The sequence below is a fragment of the Falco rusticolus genome, chromosome 7 (genome assembly GCF_015220075.1).
Source record: "Falco rusticolus isolate bFalRus1 chromosome 7, bFalRus1.pri, whole genome shotgun sequence".
NCBI lineage: Eukaryota > Metazoa > Chordata > Aves > Falconiformes > Falconidae > Falco > Falco rusticolus.
This window is the reverse complement of record NC_051193.1, coordinates 12648774-12670742: the sequence shown is the minus strand read 5'-3', so window position 1 is coordinate 12670742 and position 21969 is coordinate 12648774. Positions and strand designations below refer to the sequence as shown.

The 21969-nt window shown below is 46.3% G+C and overlaps 1 protein-coding gene across 1 annotated transcript in view; it reads right to left on the bottom strand.

The window, feature by feature from the left end:
- The window catches only part of ABHD17C (abhydrolase domain containing 17C, depalmitoylase), a 30577-nt gene extending 26977 nt beyond the window's left edge, over window positions 1-3600 (bottom strand). The window contains exon 1 of the mRNA XM_037395180.1: window positions 2270-3600. Coding sequence (XP_037251077.1) covers window positions 2270-2802 — 533 coding nt within the window. The 5' untranslated portion in view covers window positions 2803-3600. The remainder of the gene's footprint in view (window positions 1-2269) is intronic.
- Between the last annotated feature and the right edge of the window lie 18369 nt (window positions 3601-21969).

Sequence of the window (21969 nt, the reverse complement as noted above, 5' to 3'; positions counted from 1 at the left end):
GCTGCAGCAGAAATGGTATGATATGACACTTTCCCTCAAGGGGCAGACTTGTATTTTTACAGCAGAATATTTCACTTAATTGTGAGCCACTTGGACTTATTAAAAGGGGCTAAGAAATGATCAGTCTCCTAAAGTTCACACTACCGCTTCGAGAATCCATCAGCAGAAAGATTATTGCTTTGCCTCATATCTGACAGTCACCTGTCAATAGACAGAATCTTATTTTTTTTAAGCTTACACTTTTTTTTACTGGGCACCGAAAATACTGCAGTATTTCCTGTGGCTCCCAAAAAAATCTAACGAATGATAACACAACTACTCTAACAGTACTCTCAAGGTAGCACTAAGATGTGGGATTTTCAAACATGGCAAAGTAAGAGCTGGCAAATTTCAACCCCTCAATTTAAGGGGGAAAGCAGAACCTAGATCTTACATAAACCACAGAAAGGACTCTAATGGAAAACTATATACTTCTCCATTCACAGTTTATATAAAAGCACCCAATCCTCTCAGAGCAAGGTAGAGATATGTTGGCATCATCTACTTGGTCAGGCTTCTCAAAGACTGAAGTGTAGAACCCCTTGTTTCTCTATCTACGTAGATCTTAAACATGTACTAAATGCCTGTCAAGACAGGAGCACTTCCAGGCAGATGTGAAGCATCTTTTCAGAGCTCTAGAAGGCTTTCATGAAAAAATATCATCAACTAAGCATTTAGTGAAACAGAAAACACAGCAACTGAAGGACAAGCATTAACAAGGCTTGGCTTAGACATAGCACTTTTCATCCCTTAAACATTATTTACGCCATCCATATGCAAAATAGTGGTATTTAATAATTTATTCTGCATACAGCATACCAAAATTATTTATGTATATAAACCCATACTCTTTCTAGTCAAGTAAAACTTCTAGATTTTAGTTTTGGGAGGGGTGGTAGGGGGTGGTGTTTGTTTTGTTTTGGGGTTTTTTTGAAGGGTTGTTTTTGGGGGGTGGGGGTTTTTTTGTTTGGTTGGTTGGTTGGATTTTTTGAGAGAGAGTCCTGGAAAATGAACCCAGAATCTTGGTTTGTTCACTTAATAGACAGAACACATGCCACAAAAGGGTAACTTCCCCCTACACCTTTCTCTCCCACGTTCTTAGCTTGACTTGGGCAGACCAATGTCAAAAGCCATTTGGACTCCACGACTGACCAATCCCCAGATCCTTGAAAAGCCAATTATCTAAATTAGTAACAACTCCTGTCACTATTTTTGAAGCTGGCACGTATCCCTAAGACACTAAATACTCATTTCACGTAAGCCAAGTTCATCTACACAATCCCTGGGCCAAGAAAAGAAAGTGTTCACCGTTCTTTTCTCTTGCCCTACTGCAAAATTTTAAGCTTTTTAAAGCTCTCTCTTTCAGGGTATGTTCTGCAAGGCCCTACTTTAAGAACTGCTTATGCAACAGCAAAAGCGGCTCACGGTTTCTGTAGACAGAAGAAGCAACAGAGGCCCAGGGATGCCAATCAACTGTGGGAAGCAGCCAGAAGCAACAGCCCTGCCCAGGATTTCCTAGAAGCCAAGGGCTCCCTATTCCTACTGGCCACGCCACCTTGCCAGTGCCTTCTCACTGCTGTTCCATCCTTTCGGATGCCACTTACTTCGGCATCTCCTCCTGGCAGGATCCCCAGCTCTACTTCCACCTGTCAACACTTCTTCCTTCCACCCCACTACCCTAACCCATTGGGTAACAGTTGTTCGGTTGCCGAAAGAGAAAAGAGAAGTCTCTGTCGCACGAGCTTGTGCGAAATCCCAGACACACCACAGAACACCAGCGGTCTCTTGGTAAGCACCAGCCCAGGCTACTGCCAAATCCAGCCAAGGCTTTGGCTCACCTGGGTTACCCCTAAGCAGCAGCAGACAGCGGTGGGCAAGTCGCAAACAAAAGGGAGTTTGCACCTTGCAAGCTCAAACTGCAACCAGTGCAGTATCTCTTGCTCAAGATGAAGACTTTCAATGGTGAAGTGATGGCTAACACGTAATACAGCTGAATAAACCCCTAAATCTAGAAAAAACCCAAGGATGAAGGTGTGCACACTCTTAACAAATTAAGCCATCCAGAAAAATCACATTGTGCTGTTGATGGAACATCTGGTGATGCCATCAAAATAACTCAAGCCATCACAAACCCTTCCCCTCCACCTCTCAGCAGGCTAACCACGCAGACGCTGGACTTATTCGGATTAAACTGAGATACAGAAACACCTTGTCCCCAATACCCATTTACCTTGTCCTGAGGGCCTGCCAGGCTGCATCAATGTCTGCGTACAGGTTTTTCTCGGAGGGCTTGCCGGTGCTCACCCCGTAGCCAGAGTAGTCATAAGAGAAGACGTTGCAGTTGATGCGGGAGCCAAGGCCAATGTAGAAGCTGCACATCTGGCCCAGGTCCACGGCATTACCATGCGAGAAGAGCAGCGTGTACCGGCCAGTGGGGGCACAACGTACGAACATGCAGCCCAGCCTGTTATCTCGAGCAGTGCGGGAGAAGAACACTTCCACGGCATCCAGTTCCCGCTGCGAATACTGCCAGTCCGCCCGCTCGCTCAGGTGCAGGCTGCAGGTGCCCGATCCCGTGGGGGTCCCTGCCCCGGCCGCCGCCCCCGCCTCCTGCTGCTGCTCAGGCTGCAGCACCGTGTAGGTGGGCTCGGGGGGCAGGAAGGCCAGCTTGGCGGCGATGCGGCTGGGGCAAGGCGGGCAGCAGAACAGCCAGCACAGCTCGCCCAGAGAGAAACCGTTCATTCTGGGGCCTTGTTCTGGCATCAGAGACACTGGAGAAAAACTGACCTACGCTTGGAAAGAAGTCACAGAGCCAAGCAGCCCGCAGCCCTGCTCCAAGGCAACCCCTTCCCGCAAGGCTGCCAGCTGCCCTCCCAGCACGCAACGGCGACAACCTTGGAGGAACCGCAGCTCAGCAAGAACGGTGCAGCTCTCCTAAGCCTGCAAACGCGCTTGGAAAAAATCAAATTAAATTAAAAACAAACAAGAACAACAAAAAAAAAAGCCAAGAAAACCCACAAGCCCAGAAACGTAAACGGAGTACAACCAGCCTTTAAACCCCCCCCAACTAACGCTACGGTACCGGCAGCTACCCGAAGCACCAGCCGAGACCCCCCAGCGGGAACAAGTCACACATCGACAAACCGCCCCCCAGCCCCACGGCCCGGCGCCGCACAGGGAGGCGGCCGCCCCCCGCCGAGCCGCCCCCGCAGGGAGCGCGCACCGCGCCGGCGAGGGCCCTTCCCCGCCGCGCCGCCCCCGGCCCCGCCGCCCCGGCCCCCGCAAGCAGCGACAGGCTCCCGGCGGCGCCCCGCGGAGGAGGGGGAAGGGAGGGAAGGGGAAGGCAAGGTCGAGGCTCAGCCGCGCGTGGCGGCGGGCAGGGCCATGCCGGCTGCGGCGCGCAGGCAGGAGCAGGCAGCGGCCATGTCCCGGCGCTCTCCCCCCGGCGCAGCCGCACCGCTTCCGGGTTACGGGCGCGGAGCGGGGCCGCCCGCCGCAGGTGCCGGCGGGGCGAGGCGGGGGCCCGGCACTGCCCACAGCGCCCGCCGCGGCTCGCGGGTGCCCCCTAGGCCCCGCGCGGGGCGCCCAGCAGGTGCGCGGGAGGGGTGGGGCGGGGCGGGGCGGGGCGGGGCGGGGCGGGGAGCGGCGGCCCCGCCGAGCCCAGCCGGGACGCGGCCTCCCGCGCGAGGAGCGCGCCGCTGGCCCTTTAAGGGAGCCCCCCGCCGCTGCCGCGGTCACGTGCGGCAGGCGCGCTCGCGCCCCCTCCCCCGCCGCAGCCGCCCACCTCCCGCGCATGCGCGGCGGGGCCGGGGGCCGCGGCTGAGGGGCGGGCTGGGGCGGCCCCCTCCGACCTGCCGCGGCCGCGGGGCTCCCCCCGCGCTGCTGCCGAGCCGCGAGCTGCGGCGCGCCCGGTCGCCCTGAGGGGAGGGCTGTGGGCTCGGCCCTCCCGGCGCGGCGGGCCCGGGGCGCCGGTCAGGGGCGGCTGTCCCGGTCACGCCAGGCCGGCAGGCCGCGCCTCGGGCAGCCGGGTTGGGGGGCGCCCGCTGGCCTTGGGCCTTGCGCACAGAGGGCGGCCGATGGCATCGCCAGGAGTGCCGAGGGCTGCTCCTCGGCCGGCAGCTTCCAGCGCGCCGCTCGCCAGGTGCCGAGCATGCGGCGGGTCCCTGGCTCGAAGGCAGTAGAGACCCCTGTACCTCCAAGCCGTGGCTGAAACGGGTCAGTTTACCACAGAAAACTTAAAGAGAAAACGGTGCGAATGCAGAAGCCTCATTTCCTCAGAAAATCAGGCTAATAACCAAAATACCCAAAATAATTCATTGAATAAATCAGCAAATCATTTAAGGCGTGTGGCAGAACCCATGAATCAGAGGCTGTGGTACGGTGCCTTGCGACACATTCATCAACCCAGAGAGCAGAAAGCAAGACTGTGGGCAAAAGACAACTGGAGGTAACCTTGTTACTAACACGAGTTGTAACTATACCCTTAAGTTAACCAGCCCTGCCTGCTTGCTGAAAAAAACCTCACTGTAACATAGCCCAAATGAAAACAAGGAAAATTATACCTGTGCAGCTGTGCTTGTCATGCAGTTCATGTACATCCAGCCAGTGCCCCGACTTCAGGCATGGCATGGATGTTCACTCCTTTCTGGTGCTCTTCTAATGTGTGTCCATTACCCAGCTTGCTACCTATGAGTAAAAAAACTCTCAAGAACATTGAGCTGAAGTCATTTCGTTAGTGACAAGACTGAGACCAACTCTTTCAGTCCTAACATTTGCCAGCTCTAAGGAAGTTAGTTCAAAACCTGTGTACAAAAGAGTCAGTCATGTGTGATACTCCTTTGTCTTTGCAATGTCAAAAGTAAGACCAGACCCCATCCGCGTACATCTTTAGTTTTGCTAACAGTGGGAATTTTAGAAATGCTAAATTCTACCAGCAATATTTGTGTCCACGCTAACTGTTAAGGGAGAAAATTAAGGCTGTGTATCTCCCACCACCTTGAAAATGTGGCTCTTTCTGCATACCCCATTTATTACCTGTGTCCCAGGCATGTCCCGCTATCAGGGTGGCAGGGGATCAGGCAGGGCAACGAAGCATGTCCCACCTATGGATGCCGGGTTCCTTCAGGTGGCAGAGACAACCAATATGCCCCGCATACAGGCTGTTCGGATGTCAGATGAAATGATGGAAAGGACTCCTACTCCATAGAACATGACAGAAAAATCTGGATAAACAAAATACAGAATGGTTAAATGAAGAACCCTTTGAAATTCCTTGGGGATCACTAACAACCTTAAGCTCCACCTATGCTGTTACACTGATATTCTGTGGGAAGACTGATACAACCCTGAGAAGCGATTTGGCTGATGAGATGTGAGAAAAGCCTGTCTGGTGCTGCCGCTACGCGTTCCTCTCACTGCACACATACTGAAACAAAGATAAGAGCTGGAATTTGGTCATTTAGCACCAACTGAAACTAACATTTCTCAGAACCCTTTCAAAGGCTGTATGACTCGCCTGGAGCCAGACAGCAGAGGCTGTTATATCATGAGTAGATTGCTACTCCAAAGAATGGACAATTTAAAGGACAATATTTCCCATGCTCCACCCTGCTCCTTCCTTAGGTCATGTTTATAGTAGTGAGATTAAAGTCTCCTCTTTGAATCCAAGGGGAAGTGTCATGAAATTTGCTCCTTGAGTGAACTGGGCTGTACAAACCTTATTAGTTGCTAGAGTTTCTCATTGTTCTCATCATATGCTCTCTGTAGCTGACATTAATCTCAGTCCATCTCTCATACAATAAAATAGTTCCTGCACAGTGGGTGCCTCCTCAAGAAAGATAACATTTGCTAAGGCTTGGAGAACGGGACAAAGAAAGGAGCAAGAGAGAGTGACTGAAATGGAAATTGTGCTAGATGAGAAGGACAGAGAAGTAAGAAAGAGGAGTTCCTGAATACCACTGCCATGGTGGCAAGCTGAAAACACAGTGTCCTTGAGTTTGTAGCTCAAGAAAGTAAAGCAATCAGGACATACAACTGACACTCATTTGGTATGTGTCCTGTATCTCAAGTTGTCAAAAGAGACATGTAATGCACAAGTGCTTAAGAGAGTGAAAATTCAGAGAATTTTTATCCCTCCATTTGTGTGCTGCATAAGTGGCAGCAACATCTCTAACCTTTCAGGATCCATAGTAGTCCTGGGGTGGGGAGTAGGGGCCGGGGTGAGGGGTGTTGCAGCTTGCTGGGCTGAAGGGGTGGCTGTGGAAATCTGGGCACAGCCAGCTTCATGCCTCTCACATGCACCCTGTCCCTGGCACTGCCCAGAGCTTGGTTTGTTCTTCCTAATGTTTTAGACAAGTCTCAGGGCTGTCCTAACTACAGTAGCCTGCCAAACAACCATGCTGGCTACTTCCACCACCATAGCTAGCTTTGGTACCTCATAGCTTGCTCCCTCCTTCCTTCAGCCACCTCTTTTACTGAAGATCTCACAGGTTCCCTGGGATGAGGATGTTTCCAGGATGTGCAAATCTTCTGGCATCATTATGTGCAGGTATTCGGCTATGGTGGTCTTGGAAAGACAACAGATAGCGAGTGTGCCGGTATTTCTCATGCTCAGCATCTGAAATTGACTTGAAGAATGGCTGTTTTGGATCTTTCCTCTGTGGGTTCCCCTCAATTCTACTGCTTCAGTCCACCAGTCCCTCTTGTCTCAAATCTCCTCTCTTCCAACTCCATACTTCCCTCTGCTCTTTCTTTGCCTTTTCATTTCGCAGCCAGCAGGCATCTGCATAGTTTTCACTTGACCAAATACTGTGAAAAAGCTCAAGAAAAACAAGTATTTTTGCTCATTCTGTTACCACAGAACTCATGTTTTTAATGATCTGTAAATAAACATGTCCCTACTGCTGTGCCTTGTAACTAACGTGACACTGAGACTCAGTGTCATACCCTGCTTCTTCACTAAATGTTAATATATGGCCTACAAGGGTAAAATATGCAAGCATTTAATAATAAACAAGTTGTCAAGCCCGCTAAGAGATGGGAAGTAACCCCCAGGAAAACATGTTATCTAAGAGACTTGTTACTATCAGCCTTTAGTTAACTGTTGATGGACCTAGAAAGGTGCCTCAGGTGAGCAGGGAAAATCTTCAAATAACTACCAAAAAGGTAAATACAATAAATAGAGCACACAGTAGTTGGCTGTCTTGATTATTTCCACCATGTCCTGCCATCTCACCATGCCTGTTACAAGGGTAGAGCACTTTGCACTCCGCTTCCTTTTCCTGAACACTAGGTAGACAAAAGCACGGGCAAGAAGACAGTGAGACTGAAGCCAAAGATGACACCTGGCAGCAGCCCTGTGAAGATTATGTATCTTAAATATTAACCATGCCTGACTTCCTGCTGCTGCTTGCCAACTGTGACTGTTACAGCTGGATAAACAGTCCACATCTAGTAGCTGCGCACATGCAGCCATCATCTGATTGCAGGACTGGTTACAAATGCCAAATTCAGACTAGGAAGTTCCTCAATGCATTTGTGCTTATTTCCTGAACAAATAGTGCACAAAGACTGCAAGTATTATGCTTACCGCTCATGTAAGTTAGTATCTGTGTATCCCAGGCCTGTTCTAGAATGTTAAAGCAGTATGGACGTTGAAAGGCAATGTCTCTTATCAACTGAAGCACAAGGCAAGAGATCATACCAGTCTACCAAACCGAGGTGCAGGGAAAATAATGAAGCACTATATTAATCAGGTTAATTGGGTGTGTTCTCATCAGCCAAGTCCAAGTCATCAAGTTTTTTTGCAGTTTCTGGGCAAAGGTGTGCTTGAAGGAAGGATTTGAAAGGGAAAAATTAATTTCCTCTGGGGATGAAAGAGGACCCTCCCAAACACAAGAGAAGCAGATGTAGTGGGAAGTGGTGTGTCTGGAAAAGACAATGGACAGACAACAGATGGTGGCACCAAGAACTCACTGGAGGCATACATCACTCTGGTGCTAGTGAGAAGATGAAAGGTTGTATGAAGACGCACAGTGAAAACCTTGTCAATGAAGTCAAGAAGGCTATATGGGATATGCTACCAGCCCAGCATTAGCCAGTGGAGTTAATAAAAGAGGAATCGTATGATGGGGATGTGTTAGAGGGACCTCAAGAAAGAATCTGTGATGCGGCCAAAGCTGGCAGGGAATCTGAATTTGAAAGGGATACCTACATTATGCACTTTGATCAGAAGTGACTCATTGTTTCCATGTATTCTTCCATTTGCTTGTCCTTAGTTGTACATTTTAGCGTTTGATGTGTTTCTTCTTAGCTTCACAGCTAAAACTCTAGGCACTAATAAGGAGTAATAAAAAGGTATCAATAAATTTAAGTTTTTAAAGTGAACAACTCTTTAGAAACATAGAGCCAGTTTCAGCTTTCTCAGATAGGTATGTAAAATTAACTGTTGCTGCCCCCAGCAAACCCATGCCAGGCCAATGCTAAACCACTGCTGCAGAGGGAGCATAGAGTGGAAGGAAGGGATGGAACAAGGAGAGCCAGGCACCGAGCCCCTGAGGGCTGGCCTTGCTGCTCCTTCTGCTGCCAGGAGGAAGGGAGAGTCAGGGCAGTACCTGCTACTCCTGGGACATGACAGGTCCTCCGCCCCACGGAGACCAGCTTCCCAGTTGGCAGCAGCACACTGTGTTCCTTTCCTAGATGCTGCCATAAACAAAGCAGGCACCGGGGCCAGGGCTCGCCACCCACCCTTGGCAGTCCAGCACAGCAGCCTCCTTTGCAGATAGCTTAAGCTGGTCCTCTTGCTTGAGAAGGGTCGTGGATGGTTCCGATCACACAAGCTGCCAGAGTGCCAGGCCATGGTCTCCGTATAGTCAAGACTTGTAGATGTAACACTTAAATTAGTCACCCAGGGTAAGCAAGCTAAATATAGCCTTCGGTAGATGGCCCATACTTATGTTTTTTCTGTTGGGTGTATCCTTCCCTGCATTGTACCGGTGGAAAGAACTTTCATTTCTTATTTCTCTTCCTGCAGCCGAGCAAGATCGTAGCAATTTCCTGCCATGTAAACCCATGTAGTATTAAACTTACAGGTCTCTATGGACAAAAGTGCCTCAATTAGTTTGCTGGAATGAATAAAAAAAGGGAAAATAGTAGAGAAAACCCACAGAGCTTGAACGATCGATTTTTTCAGATGCATGAGTCTAAGATAAATGACACTATTCAGGGTTTAAAAAAGCTTTCTCTAAGGTTTGCAGGAGTTTAATCAAGACCCAGCTATCCTCAGATTTGCTGTGAATACAGTATGAGAAGAATGTGGAAAGGAAAACAAAGATGTACAAACATCAAAACTTAGGGGAGGGATAGTGGCGGTGGTGGTGGGAAGTGGCAGCTATGTGATATACAATGAGGGTTTAGAGTCTTGATTTGCAATGACTGCATTTTATGCCTGTCACTGGCAAATTGACATTTTAAAGATATCTTCTTGACTGCTTTTTCATGTCAGTATCTTTGTTCAGGCTATATCTGGGTTGATGAAAGGAATTTCAATTAAGGATGAAATCCTTTCCTTACTGTATTGAAATGCACGGGGTGGGAGCAGCGGGAGAATGAGGCCATGAAAGCTCTATAGAGAGTTCTTAAGGCATCTTGCTGACACAGGACAAGATAGTTTGGGAATGCCTGGGGCAGTGCACTCTGTAGCAGGGTTTACTGTGTCTTTACAAAGAAGCAGTGTGCATTCACCTTAGTGCCTACTGCCTGAGGCCATATATCATTCAAACACGGGGGAGCTAAGGGTTTAATAAATCCCAATCTAGTTTAGTCCTCAGGGGAATAGCAGTCTAGAGTCATTCAGGAGTGGCAGGAGGATGGCTGCATAACCTGGCAAGAAAAGGCTGATTTTTTGTTCTGTGAATGTAAGCAGTGTCATGGGAAATGAAAGGAGTTGTAAATCTGCTCAGCTATATTGGGAAGAGCTAGGATGAAGCATACTGAAAGCCTTAGGGAAAAGAAGTGTGAAAAATAGTAAGACATGGATATGAAGACAGTGCATGAGAGAGAGAAAAAACAGAGAAAACCAATAGAAAACCCATGGGGGGTAGGGGTGGGGGGTGAGGGTGAGGAATACTGATTGTAGAAAACCACATCAAAACCACTTTATCTATCTACCTTGCAATCACCTACTATTTGGCGTGAAAGGCAAATTAGTTCCCGCTGAGCATATTCACGTAGATGTATTTCTCTTTGCATGCATGTCTTTGTCCACCATCATTCCATCCTATCCTTTGGCAAAATTTTTTATTTATTCTGCTGATACATCCTGGATGCTCACTAGGAGCCCTGGCTTCCAGCTGAGCTCCCAGCAGCAGTGGTGACCTTCAGAGAGTAGCTGATCCACACTCCACTCCCATCCATGCATTCAGCGTGGGTGTAACAAGCGCACTGCAAAGACTCTTTAGGACCTCTATAAACCTTTGTTCAGGTTTGAAACTGGAGAAAGCACTAAGGCATTGCTACCAGACAAAATCTGGACAGAGCCAGAGCTCCATGTTGCTGTGGCTAGACCAAAAATCAAGCTGTCAATTAAAAGCTAGTTTGTATATGTCTACACTATTACCAAGTCATTAATGTGATCGAGGTGTAGACATAAATTTCATTCATTACAATAATTCATCTATTAAGATGATCTGATTTCTCAGCAAGAGCCAGAATTACTGTTCATGTGGTTTACAGTCATGCAGACATTCGGGGAGAGGCTGTCATGTATGAAATCCTGATCTGAGTGTCTGCATACAACTGCCAAATCCCATGTATGTCACAGGAATTAAGTGGAGAACTTCCAAATTCTCCTGCAATAACATGGAAGCTCTGACGCTGTATCACATTGTTTTCTGAAAAAAAAATCAAAACTAGAACAAGTGGTATTTTTCTGATTTTCCAGAAATCACAAGAAAACATATGCTTCATTTCATCATAAACCTGCAGGGGATTTTCAAGGTCAGTGGAGATAAAGCTCGGGCTCCCATTCATGAGTACTGGTCATGTAATTAAAATAGAAAACTACATTTAGGCTTATGCATGTAACTGTCTGTCAGAAATCAGCAATGCTTTTATTGAAGCATGGGTTCCCTTCCAACTGTCTGTCAAATGAAGACAATCTTCACATCCAAACTGAACCACATTCTCCAGCTGGAGTAAAGCTATTACAAGGAGCTTGAATTCCATTTTTTAAAAGTACAAGCACAGAAAAGCCAAGAGTTTTTTTTTTTTTTATTTCTTATGAGAGGTGTATCAATTTTCTGTTCTCAACATCACTCAAACTTGGTTTTCTGAAATTATCCAAACAAAAAAATAATGCCATTTGTCTGAGACCATCCCTGGACTCACTGAAAGAGAAGTAAATCCGAAAAGCAGGTTACGTGTTTTCATCTGCAGCATGCACTTGAGGCTGGAAATCAGATAGCCCAGCTCTCATGCATCACCTACTCCTCCCTTCCTTCTCTTTAAGCCATTATCTCCCGTATTCTCCCTAGAAAACCGGGCTAAAACCTGTTGTTCTGGTAACATGCTTTCATCCATGCATAAGGAAGCAGTGAACTGAACAGTGCAACTCTTCTCTGGCAGTGCTGCTGGGGGTTACTTTACCTGTTACTAAATGCTGGTGACACTCTTGCTTCCTGTGGCAACAACAGCAACACGTGAAGAACTGCTGCCTGTCCTGACCCCGCTCGTCATTTTTGTGATACTCATTTTGAATTCTCCACTCTGATGTTCTGGCAGCAAATAGGGGAAAACTTGGAGCGAACAGACAGCCTGGCAAAATGAATCTGGAGGGAAGAGGTGAAGCTACCCTTCTGCTGCGGTAAACCCAAGTATGCTCTGTATGCAGCACTTGGCTGACTGGATTGGGCAGGGGGGACCAACGGAAAAGGCAACTGTTTAGGGTAGAAGCAGATGAGCAAAGAGGCTCCTTTCTATGAGAAGAGCAATAGGAGGCAGCAGAAATTACACATTCTGGATTTGTTCTTCACCAACTCCCTATGACTGTTGCCATTACTTAAAACCAAATATTGCACCTTTTAGCTCAAGGACAAATTCTGAGAGAAGGATAGGGGTGCTGAGCTGAGAGCATCCCCTGCGCTGTCTCAGTCATTTTGCTGGCAAATGAAATTCCCACACATTGCCTTTTAGTCATTGTGGTTTCTGAAAGATCAAACCCTGCTGTTCATAGTCTAGGGGAAGTTTCCTAGAAAAGTTTTCTACACTTGGTCCCTAATGTCAAAAAAAGCAATACAATTACATCCAAGCACAGAAGCATAAACAATAGAATCAAGCGACCTTTTAGGAGGTCTCCCAGTCCTGCTTAGAGGCAAACCCATGCCATGCCTAAGTAACAGGTTTTAGCCTGTTGTTAAATACTTCTAATGAAGCAACCTTGGGCTTCACTTCTATTCTACCATGTCTCCATTCTTCCCATTGGCAAATTTTTTTCTTAATTTCCAAGCTATGTGTTTCTATGATTTAAGTCCACCACTACCTTTCCTACAATCAACATTAAAGAACAGTCTCCTTTCCTATTCACAGCAGCTATTTACATATTTATCATTACCTCTATTCAGCCATTTCTTCAGATTAATGCAGTTCCTGCAACTTTTCTTTGTAACTTCTGTTTCTGAGTTATTCCTGTTCTTTCATACTCAGTCAGACCCTCAAGTGCCTAGCCAGCCCCAGGCTGGATATGGTACCCAGCTGTGGCCTTACTCATGCCGAGTAGAATAGTAGGATGATCTCACAGCTTATAGACTGCACTTTCACTGATTTATCCCAGTAGGATGTTTGCATTTTTTAATTATTTTTTTTTTTTTTTTTTTTTTTTTTTTTTTACTAAGAGCTGCATGACACTGCTGGCTCCCATTGAGCCTGCAGTCCCGTCTAACCCCCATACCTTTTCAGCCAACAGTGGCTCAACTCTGTTGGCTCTTTGCCCCATTTCTTTGCAATTGGTTGTTCCTACCGACATGCAGAACATCACAGTTGTCCTTATCAGGTTGCATTTATCCACTTCTAATACAATCGACACACTCGGCACCTGCAGGGTTGCAAACAAATACAGTGCTGAGTACAGGGGGGCTGTGCTCAGGTCAGCCCTGCCTTTTGAGGAAGCACTTAATATTCTTATTTTCAGACCCCTTCTTGTCTATAGATGACATGCACTGCCACAGCTGTTGGCCAGCCAGGATGACTGAGAGGGTCTCTCTGAGAGTCCCTTATGCTGCCATAGGTGGGCAAGTGCACTGCTGCGTGGCAAAATGCCAACCCTACCCCAACTCATGGCCCACGAGTCAGCCCTCTACACCTGAACATTGAAAAATGACCAGTAGAAGCAAAATCTCACATTTCTCTAAAAAGAAGAGATGTTTATCTTCTTTTTGACTCGCATTGCCAGAAAAAAAAAGAAAATTATTTACCATCCTATGAAAAAAATGACTGTTTTCCCCTTATTTTGCTGAACCTGCTGTGCAACATCTGCTGTTATATATGAGGTACTTTAGGGGAAATGTGCTTACTCAAAAGATAGGCTTTTTTTCTGAAGTATATAAAGCTTTTCACAGATTTGCCCCCAGTCTTCCAAAATCTCATACTGTTTTATATATAATTACCAGACTCTACACATACGAACTGTCTGGCAACACGGAACTGAATGCAGCTACCCTAGTCATTCTTCATACCTTTGTCTGACAGGGGTGTTTAAGGAGACGTGCTGCTAATCACTTTGACTGCAGGAGTCTGCGTATATAAGTAAAAAGATGCTCATTATTTTCTACTGAGGTAGCAGTAATGAAACTCGGTGACAGTGACGTGGAAGCTAAACCCAGAAACAAAATAATCCAAGTTACTGTGATAGTAGATTATTGTTAAGTATGCAATTAGTTAAAGCAAAATGAATGAAAAAGGAAACAGATGTAAACCAGCTTAATAGTTATTTTGTATCTTCTTGCCAAACCTATCTTATTAAGGGTCTGCTATTGCTGCTTTTAAATCTCTGCTAACCAAAATCCATCAGATACAGAGAGAAATGACATTTTCCTTCAGGGGTTACAACCCTGAGGTTCTGCCAAGCTAAGCTCATTGTGATAACAAGCCAGGATGCTAAATAGTTAATGAGGTAACAACAACTACATTTATAAGAAAGAAAAACAGTAAATGGCCAGTTCTTTTTGGTTGAAGTCTTGAGGCTTTAAACATTAATGCCAAGGTACTGATAAACTACATGGTAATTTCCTGAGGGAAGATTAGAGGCTTGTGCAGAAGATAAAACCCAAAGCATATGTTTGCCTGCCTTGGCTTTCACATTAATTGTATATATAATGATGGTGTAATTGGAATTTTCTGTGATGGTCACAATTTGCTGAGCATCATCCTACAGCTGAGCACGCATTCCTTATTCTCCCATGACCACAAGATTTTGAATATCTCACTGTTTTCACTTTGTTCAATAACAAAAGGGAGTTTGGTGCTTACGTCTGTCAGCAGGCAATAAAGGCTGGATTCTACAGATCCCATAGGAGGTGATGCCTCACAGTCCTTCAGAGTGCTAACCAGCCGGACAGATCCTTGTGCACTGGTTATCAAGACACCCCGTCCCACCAGCTGTCAGGCTGATTCACACCGGCAAGCCTTTCAGTGACGATGTTAAATGCCAGAGCTGCATTCTGGACCAGGAGCTGGCTAGCTTCATATTGATGGTGAAGTTATTATATTCTGTAGTGAAGACGCTGCTGAATAGCTGGGCCAAGAATGGTACGTAGCTCTGTGAATCTGCTGGACCACTTAGCCATCCCTTTTCAGTCTAACCACAGACATTGCCAGCTTGCAGGGCAAGTATTGCAGATTTGGAAAGCAGAGGAAGAAGCTCTGACAAGTTCAGGAAGATGCTAGAAAACTTCCCATGTGAAACACATCGTATTCCTCTTCCTGCACATCAGTCACACAGGGGGAACAGAGGAAAAAACCCTTTTGGGCTGAGTCGGTCACACTATAGTAAGAAAACCACTTGCAACTGTACTCTAGGGAGCTGCGTTACACTAGAATATGGGAGTACCAGGGTGAAGTTGGGCTCCTTTGTTTTACAGCAAACGTCACTACCTGAATTCTGTTGTTCATTTCCAAGCATCATTGTGATTCAACCTGGGAGGTGTCTGTTTTCACAATTTGCTATTACTGTCTGTATTTCAAAAAGGAAACTGGTACAACACATTTTTTTTAGTTGTACTGAAATGGGATGTTTTTCTTATTACAGAAATTGGATGAGTTTTGGCTCTGAACTGATTAAGTACTTAATCTGGTGCTTAACTTGAAAGAGTCCAGTACTTCCACTGAAATGAATAAAATTGTCCACATCCACTAAGTTACTTTCTTGTTTTTCTGGACTGCGCCTTTTTAGAGCTGATCATTTAGCTTAATAGGTATGACTCTAAGCATAATTTTAGCCTGTTCTAAAAAAGAAAATGGGTTTAAAGGGTAGATCCTGTAGCTTCTGTTGATTCTATTTTTTAAAAAAAAACAGAAAGCTTTCTGCTTCCCACTTTGGGCCAAAATGCAGTTTTCTGAGGGATGGAAATTCCACTCTGTCACAGTTCAGATTTCAACAGTGATGGCAGCATTTGCAGTTTTGTTTGCAGTAATTTTTAACAGAAGGTTTATTTCTCCTTTTTGGCTACATTTGTTTCTTGTAAGAGCTCGATGCGATGCATCCATTTGGCAATAACCCCCTGGCTGGGGAGTTACAATCTGCTGGTTTTGTTTTCTGTCTAAAGCTTCCCAGAGTTAAGTCCCGAGTTAAATTTATCCGAATCAACGTACACATGGCTTGCACAGATGTTAAGTCACAGACCCTCCTTTTCCTCACACCACTTCCCAAGCATTCTTCCTACGGAAGCCAGGCATAGTCTGGTGAAATAGAGGTGAAAACGCAGCTTCACATGTCAGCAAAAAGACTCCTCAGTTAAGAGAGAGTCAAGGCAAGTTCTCCGCGAAGCTTTGGTGTACATGATGCATGGTGACCCACTTCTCCAGCTTGGGAAGCTTGGCCGGTCTTCACAGAAATCAGTGAAACCAGGTCAAGCAACCGCAGTGACAGATCTGGCCAAAGGAACAAACAGGATGGAAAATGGGTGTAAGTGATAATGGAGCTAAACACGGCTCGAACTGAAGTGTTCACAGGGACCATAATTTGTATGGCAAGAGGATAAAGGTGAAGTTCAATGACAAAGTTCCCCTGGAGCCTCTTTTTCCCGTTACGTGCACTATTTAGTGTGACCCAGTTCCTCTTTTGGCTGTTGGCATTGGGGAAAAGCACGGTCCATTCTGATCCTGATTATATTTCTAACTCTGCTGGAGTGAAAGGAGGCTCCCAACTACAAAGAAACTTGGCCCTTGGGGTTAGATGGTGGCTTCACACCCCCTTCCCCTTCCCAGCAGTAGACAGCTCAGCAGGAAAATGTTAAAGCAAATGGCTGGGATGGCAGATGTTCAGTCTGACTTCAGATGATGAATGAAATCCTGATCTGCTAATGTTGTTAATTTTCTGATTAAAAACCGTCCATTGACATATAGACAGATAGATAGCGAAAACATTTATATTTTTCTATTAAAAAATGGGGATCACAGCACACCCTTGATGCACGCTCAAAACCGGTCACCAGCTTTGATATACATTTCCTTCCCCAGCATCTCACTAAACGTGCAGAGTGGAGATCCAGCCTGTTCTCCACCATAAGGAAGTTCTCAGGATCTCATTACAGCCTCTCAGTTTGGAGGCACGGGGCATTGCCTGTCATGTCTTACTGCTTCAGCTCTATGACAAGAATTGCATTGCTGAAATACAAAGATGATTGAAATGTTAATTGCTTCTAGGAGCATGTCAGCAGCAGCACTTGCTCGGCTGAAATAAAACCCCCAGGGCATTTACCTGAAGGTGGATAAGGATCCTCCTTATGCCAGGGTCAAAGCAGAGCAACTCCATTGATTTCAGCCCAGCTTGTGCTTTTTTCCCCCTGGAAGAGAGAGCTGCGAATCTGTTCTCTATTCATTAGTACAGCCTGACATGGAGAAACTAACTTAGCAAGATGGGAATTCAGCCATGAAATAAACTGTTAATATAAGTAAGCAAGCAATGACAGACATCAGAATTGCTGCTGCCATGCTTGTGTTTTGGGAGATGACAGAACTCCAGCAGATCATTAGCAGGGGGCAAATGCAGAAGTCCTTAGGCTAAATCTTGCCATTGCTCCCAGTAATTGCCTTTTAAGCAACTGGGAGTTTTTAGGTGAAAGGTCTTGTACAATCAGAATGAGCATTTTGTGACAGTAAATTTTTCTGACTGTAAGTCAGAAGCATTGAGACCCTAAATATGCACGGCTTTGCTGATGCTAACAGAGCAACACAGTCTTCTAGAGGCTGCTTTCCTTAATTTTGTTGTAGCTCACGCAACCAATAAACAGATCGTGCTAGCTTATTGCAAAGATATATTTTCTTTACACACAGATGGTATTAGAAAACATCTCTGTATATAAAATCTGTAAATATGCAATGAATTAGTTATCTGATACACAGTGAGTAACTTTTCTGTGCAATAGCCCCAACAGGAAGCGAAGCATGTGTAGGGACTAAAACCAATATTATTACTTGCTCAAATAGAGCAATGCATCCTGTTGTTGTGAAGGGTAAGCTTTGACTGGAAAGGGCTGTTATTGCAGCTTCAAATCATTCAAAACACTTTTATAAATTTTTTTTTTTAAAAAAAAAAAGTTGTATTCATTTTTAAGCAACAACTGTTGGCATATATCCTTACAGAAGACACTGTTGTGTCCGGCTATTACTCAACCACTAACATTAGAGACATTAAAGTTGCAGGAAACACAGTTCATCTTTTGCGTAGTTAGAAAGGAGTTGGCTTCCCAATTACCCTGGAAACTGGACTTGCTGTTGGGCAGAAAACCACAATCCACAGTGGAAAATAATAGTTGATATATGAATATCTACCTAAAGACTAATCAGTAAAACAAACAACATCCAAGGAAGATGACCCCCATGACGTTGTTTGGAGGAAATTAGTCACCAGTATCCTCTTGCTTCCTTTTGCTTTATAATGTTAAACACTGCCCCTCGCCAATTTAGTTGAGAACGGGTTAATACGATCTGTTGTGAATAAGGAACCAAGCTGTTTTCAACAGACAGGCTGCATTTTACAAGAGTCTGATGTTGACCGTGTGCCTGTTGACTTCCAAGGGTTAGTGCTTCAGGCTAGCCCTTAATTCCAGGTGTCATGCAGCGCTAAGGGTCCAAGCCACCATCAGTACCATGAAAGAAAAGCATGAGAAGCTGAAGGTAGCCGCAGGATCAAATTTGCTTTGTGCATGGCCCCAACATACCTTATGTGGTTTCCTGCCACACTCACTAGGTTGATAAGCACACCTTTAAAAGTTTTCCTTTCTCCCGCTACTGGCTTCATGGCATGCTGTTTAGGGAGGATAACCAGATAAATATTGCAGTGAGATAAGCCTCTCTGGATCTGAGGTAACTGCACTAACTCTGACTTCCAGCTTGGTTATGCCAATGTTCAACTAAGAGCAATGGTCCCTCTCATACCAATGGCGTGACGTATAAGCAAGAACTTTGAAAGTGTATGTTTTCTTCCTTCTCCATTGAGAAACTATGTGTAAAACATTCCGGACACCAAGTACTACAGGACGTGTGTAACAAACAAACATAAAAGGCCACAAGATGAATCCAGGACCCACTGATGTCAATGGAGGTTTTTGCTGTTTGTTCCACCATGGCTGGTGGTTCTCCTGTGCCCAGTCCACAGGAAAGACAGAATAGAGTGAAGTTAGTGCTTGGGAGCTTGTGCGTGGTGTGACTTCTCCTCCAAGGTGGTTAACTGCTGTTTATATTCAAAAATCCATCTCTTAGTTGTCAATGCGTGCTGCTCTGTGCGGGTGCTTAGCTCGGAGGCTGGCAGCCCCTTTCCTCCTTTGGATTTAATTAAACTCTAATCTCTAGCAAATTAGCTTGATTGCGGATGTCCACTTTTATTAATCAAACATCTAAACAACACATTGTACTTACAGTTTTCTGGCAAAAGAAAATCCAGACTCACCACTGTTTCACACTAGGCTTCCCCACACCGACAGCATTTACTAACACATAAGCTTTGGGGGCTATAGCCAGCTTTGCCCTATGCTCACTACAGTGCAAAGGCATGTGGCTTACTGAACTGGAAACCACTGCCAAAACAGCCCGTTTTCATGTGTAAACCAGAAGAAAGGTCAGCATGCTGCGGAGCAGACAGGCACCAACACCAGTGACGTGTGTAGGAGCTGGAAAAAGCATCAACCTCTGCGGGTGAATCTGATGACAAGGCAGTCTGGTGCTTGGCTGCTTTGGCAGATCTCATCCCTCACCCTGTTCACTGCTCTGGGCTACCCATTATGCACACCCATTCCTGTGAGCAAAGAGCAACTCTGGCAGAAGTTTAGGGGCTGTCAACCTCTGGGTTTTGTTTTCATGCTTTTTTTTCAATGTAGCTGTTTCACTGAAAGAAAGGAAAGAAACAAAGAAAGAATCCTCAACCCAAACCCTAAAACACTGTTTTGAAGCTTTGAGAAAAATGTTATTTTCTTCCCACCCCCCAGGAAATGACTCAGTACTACAGAAACAACAAAATAAATAAATAGATCATCTTAATTGTCTGTTAGTATAAAAATCAATTAAAAAAAAAAACCCAAACACACCATGAGATGTGCAGCTGGCTTGGCTGACTGAATCTCCTAGAAGTGGTCTTCCCTCTTCTTGCCTCTTTCTCCTTTGGCCTCCTACCCCACAGCTGTGTCTGCTCTGTTCCCTCTCCTTCCAACTGCTACTTCTTCAAACAAATCAGTGCTACTAAGAGTCGTGAAAAGGCCAAGCTCCAGCTCTTTCACCTCATCTCCTGGTGTCAGGAGCTCCTGCAGAACCACCCCTCCAAGCCTGCCTCCTCTTTCTTCAGCCATAGCCCCTGGGATCGGAGCCGCAGCCATCGCGGTCCTGCAGGAGTTCAGGACAGAGGCAGGGCTGCTGCCAGCAGACCTGCAGGGAACAGGATCTTCTCCCCTCTTTGCCCTGGGGCCACGATTTGGTTGTCCCAGCAGCAGGCTGCTTTAAGCAGCTACTTACTGGTTGTACTCAGTGGATACATCCTTTAAACCCCATGACTTTTCATGTCCTGATAAACAATGCAAATATTTTCTGTGATTGCTACCCACCCAACATTTTCAGCCTTGGCTGTCCATCACCCACCTTGCAAGCCCAGGAAGGACCATACCGGTCCCTACAAATCACCATGCTTCGGCACTGCGCTATGGCTGGCCGTGCAGGGACATTTCTGTATTACTCATTTAGCCACCACTGCTCCGCATGGAGCCCTGGGGAAAGGGCTGCCTTGTGCCTGAAACGGAGCTTCGGGAACTGGCCGGATCCTTGCCAAGTCTGGCAGCTCCCCCAGCAGCTGTAGCTGCAGATCGGGGCAGTGCATGGTCAGGGGGCAATGAGCTCCTAGAAAAGCGTGAATGTGCATCTGGTGTGGATCACAGGGCTGACCTGATTTCCTTCCTCCTGGCTCCCTTGTCACACTCTGCCCAGCCATTTCACCCAAGCCTGGCTGTTATCCAGGCGGTACCTAGTTTCATCAGGGCAGGGCCACAGATCGCACTGGCTTCCCAAGGTGCGGGGTAGCTAGTAATCACTCCAATGAGCCTTCGTGGGCATATTTTCTTTCCCAGGAGCCCCGGTCTCCCCAGTAGCATCTGGAGAACATCCAGAGCTGATGGATCAGTGAACAGGCACTTCCCTGTTATACCTGCCTGAACTGAAGACCGCAACCAGTAAATCAGAGAGGAAGATTTCCATTCCCTTGGCCCACAAGGCTGTCTTAAAAGCTGGAGACAGGAAACATTATCTGTTAGGGACCGATCAGTATTTGTGCTGCAGCAGCTCTGGAGGCTCCCACTGACATCCTGCTCCTGTTATTCTGGGCACAGCCACCGGATTGAAAACAGTCTTGGCCTTAGACTTTGCAATTGAAACTTTGCAATTGAACCCACCTACATGAATAAATAGGGCCTGTCCCACCAACAGACCTACGGCTAAGGGGCTTGGCCCTTCCCATTTAGCCAGGGCCACCGGGGATCACTGTATCTGTGCAACCTGCCCAGCCCAGTCCAAGTCCAACATACCCATCCCCAACCATGGAGGATGCTGCTGAGTCAGTACCTGGAAGGACAGCAACAAAGCTGGAGGAAACCCAGCCACCTTCAGCCCTCCTTTCCTTCCTCAATAACTCTTCATTTGATTTATGATTTTAATGCTTAACCTCGCCATCTTTAGTAATTCCCACAGATAAGAAAGCTAGACAAACACCAGGACTGGGCGAGAGAGAAAAAGGACCTTAACTCAAGGTCACATGGTGCAGGTCCACAGCACAGCCAAAGGCTGAACCCAGGTCATCAGAAACTCAATCCTGACTCCAGTCCGCTGAGCAACACCACTTCTCACGCTCTACCAGCCTGCAAGTTCCCTTAATGATTTATTTAGAAAAGGGTTCACTCAATTTTTCAATAAATACCTGTTGCTGGTAGTGATAGCATTGCAGTTATTTGACTGTAGCTGTGCTCCTAGCAGCTTCCTCAAACAAAGGCTTAGAAAACCCGTCACATTAAATCCAGGCACCTGCTCCAGTGGCTCTCCTGGTAAGATACAAGGCAAAGAGAAGAGTTTTGATATAGGTTCTGCCAGATCTTCTCCCTCTTACTCATATCTTTTATACCTTCAAACCTGTACAAGGGTACAGAAGCCAGCGCTTGTCTTCCAGGAGAGGTTCAGTTGCATTTCATC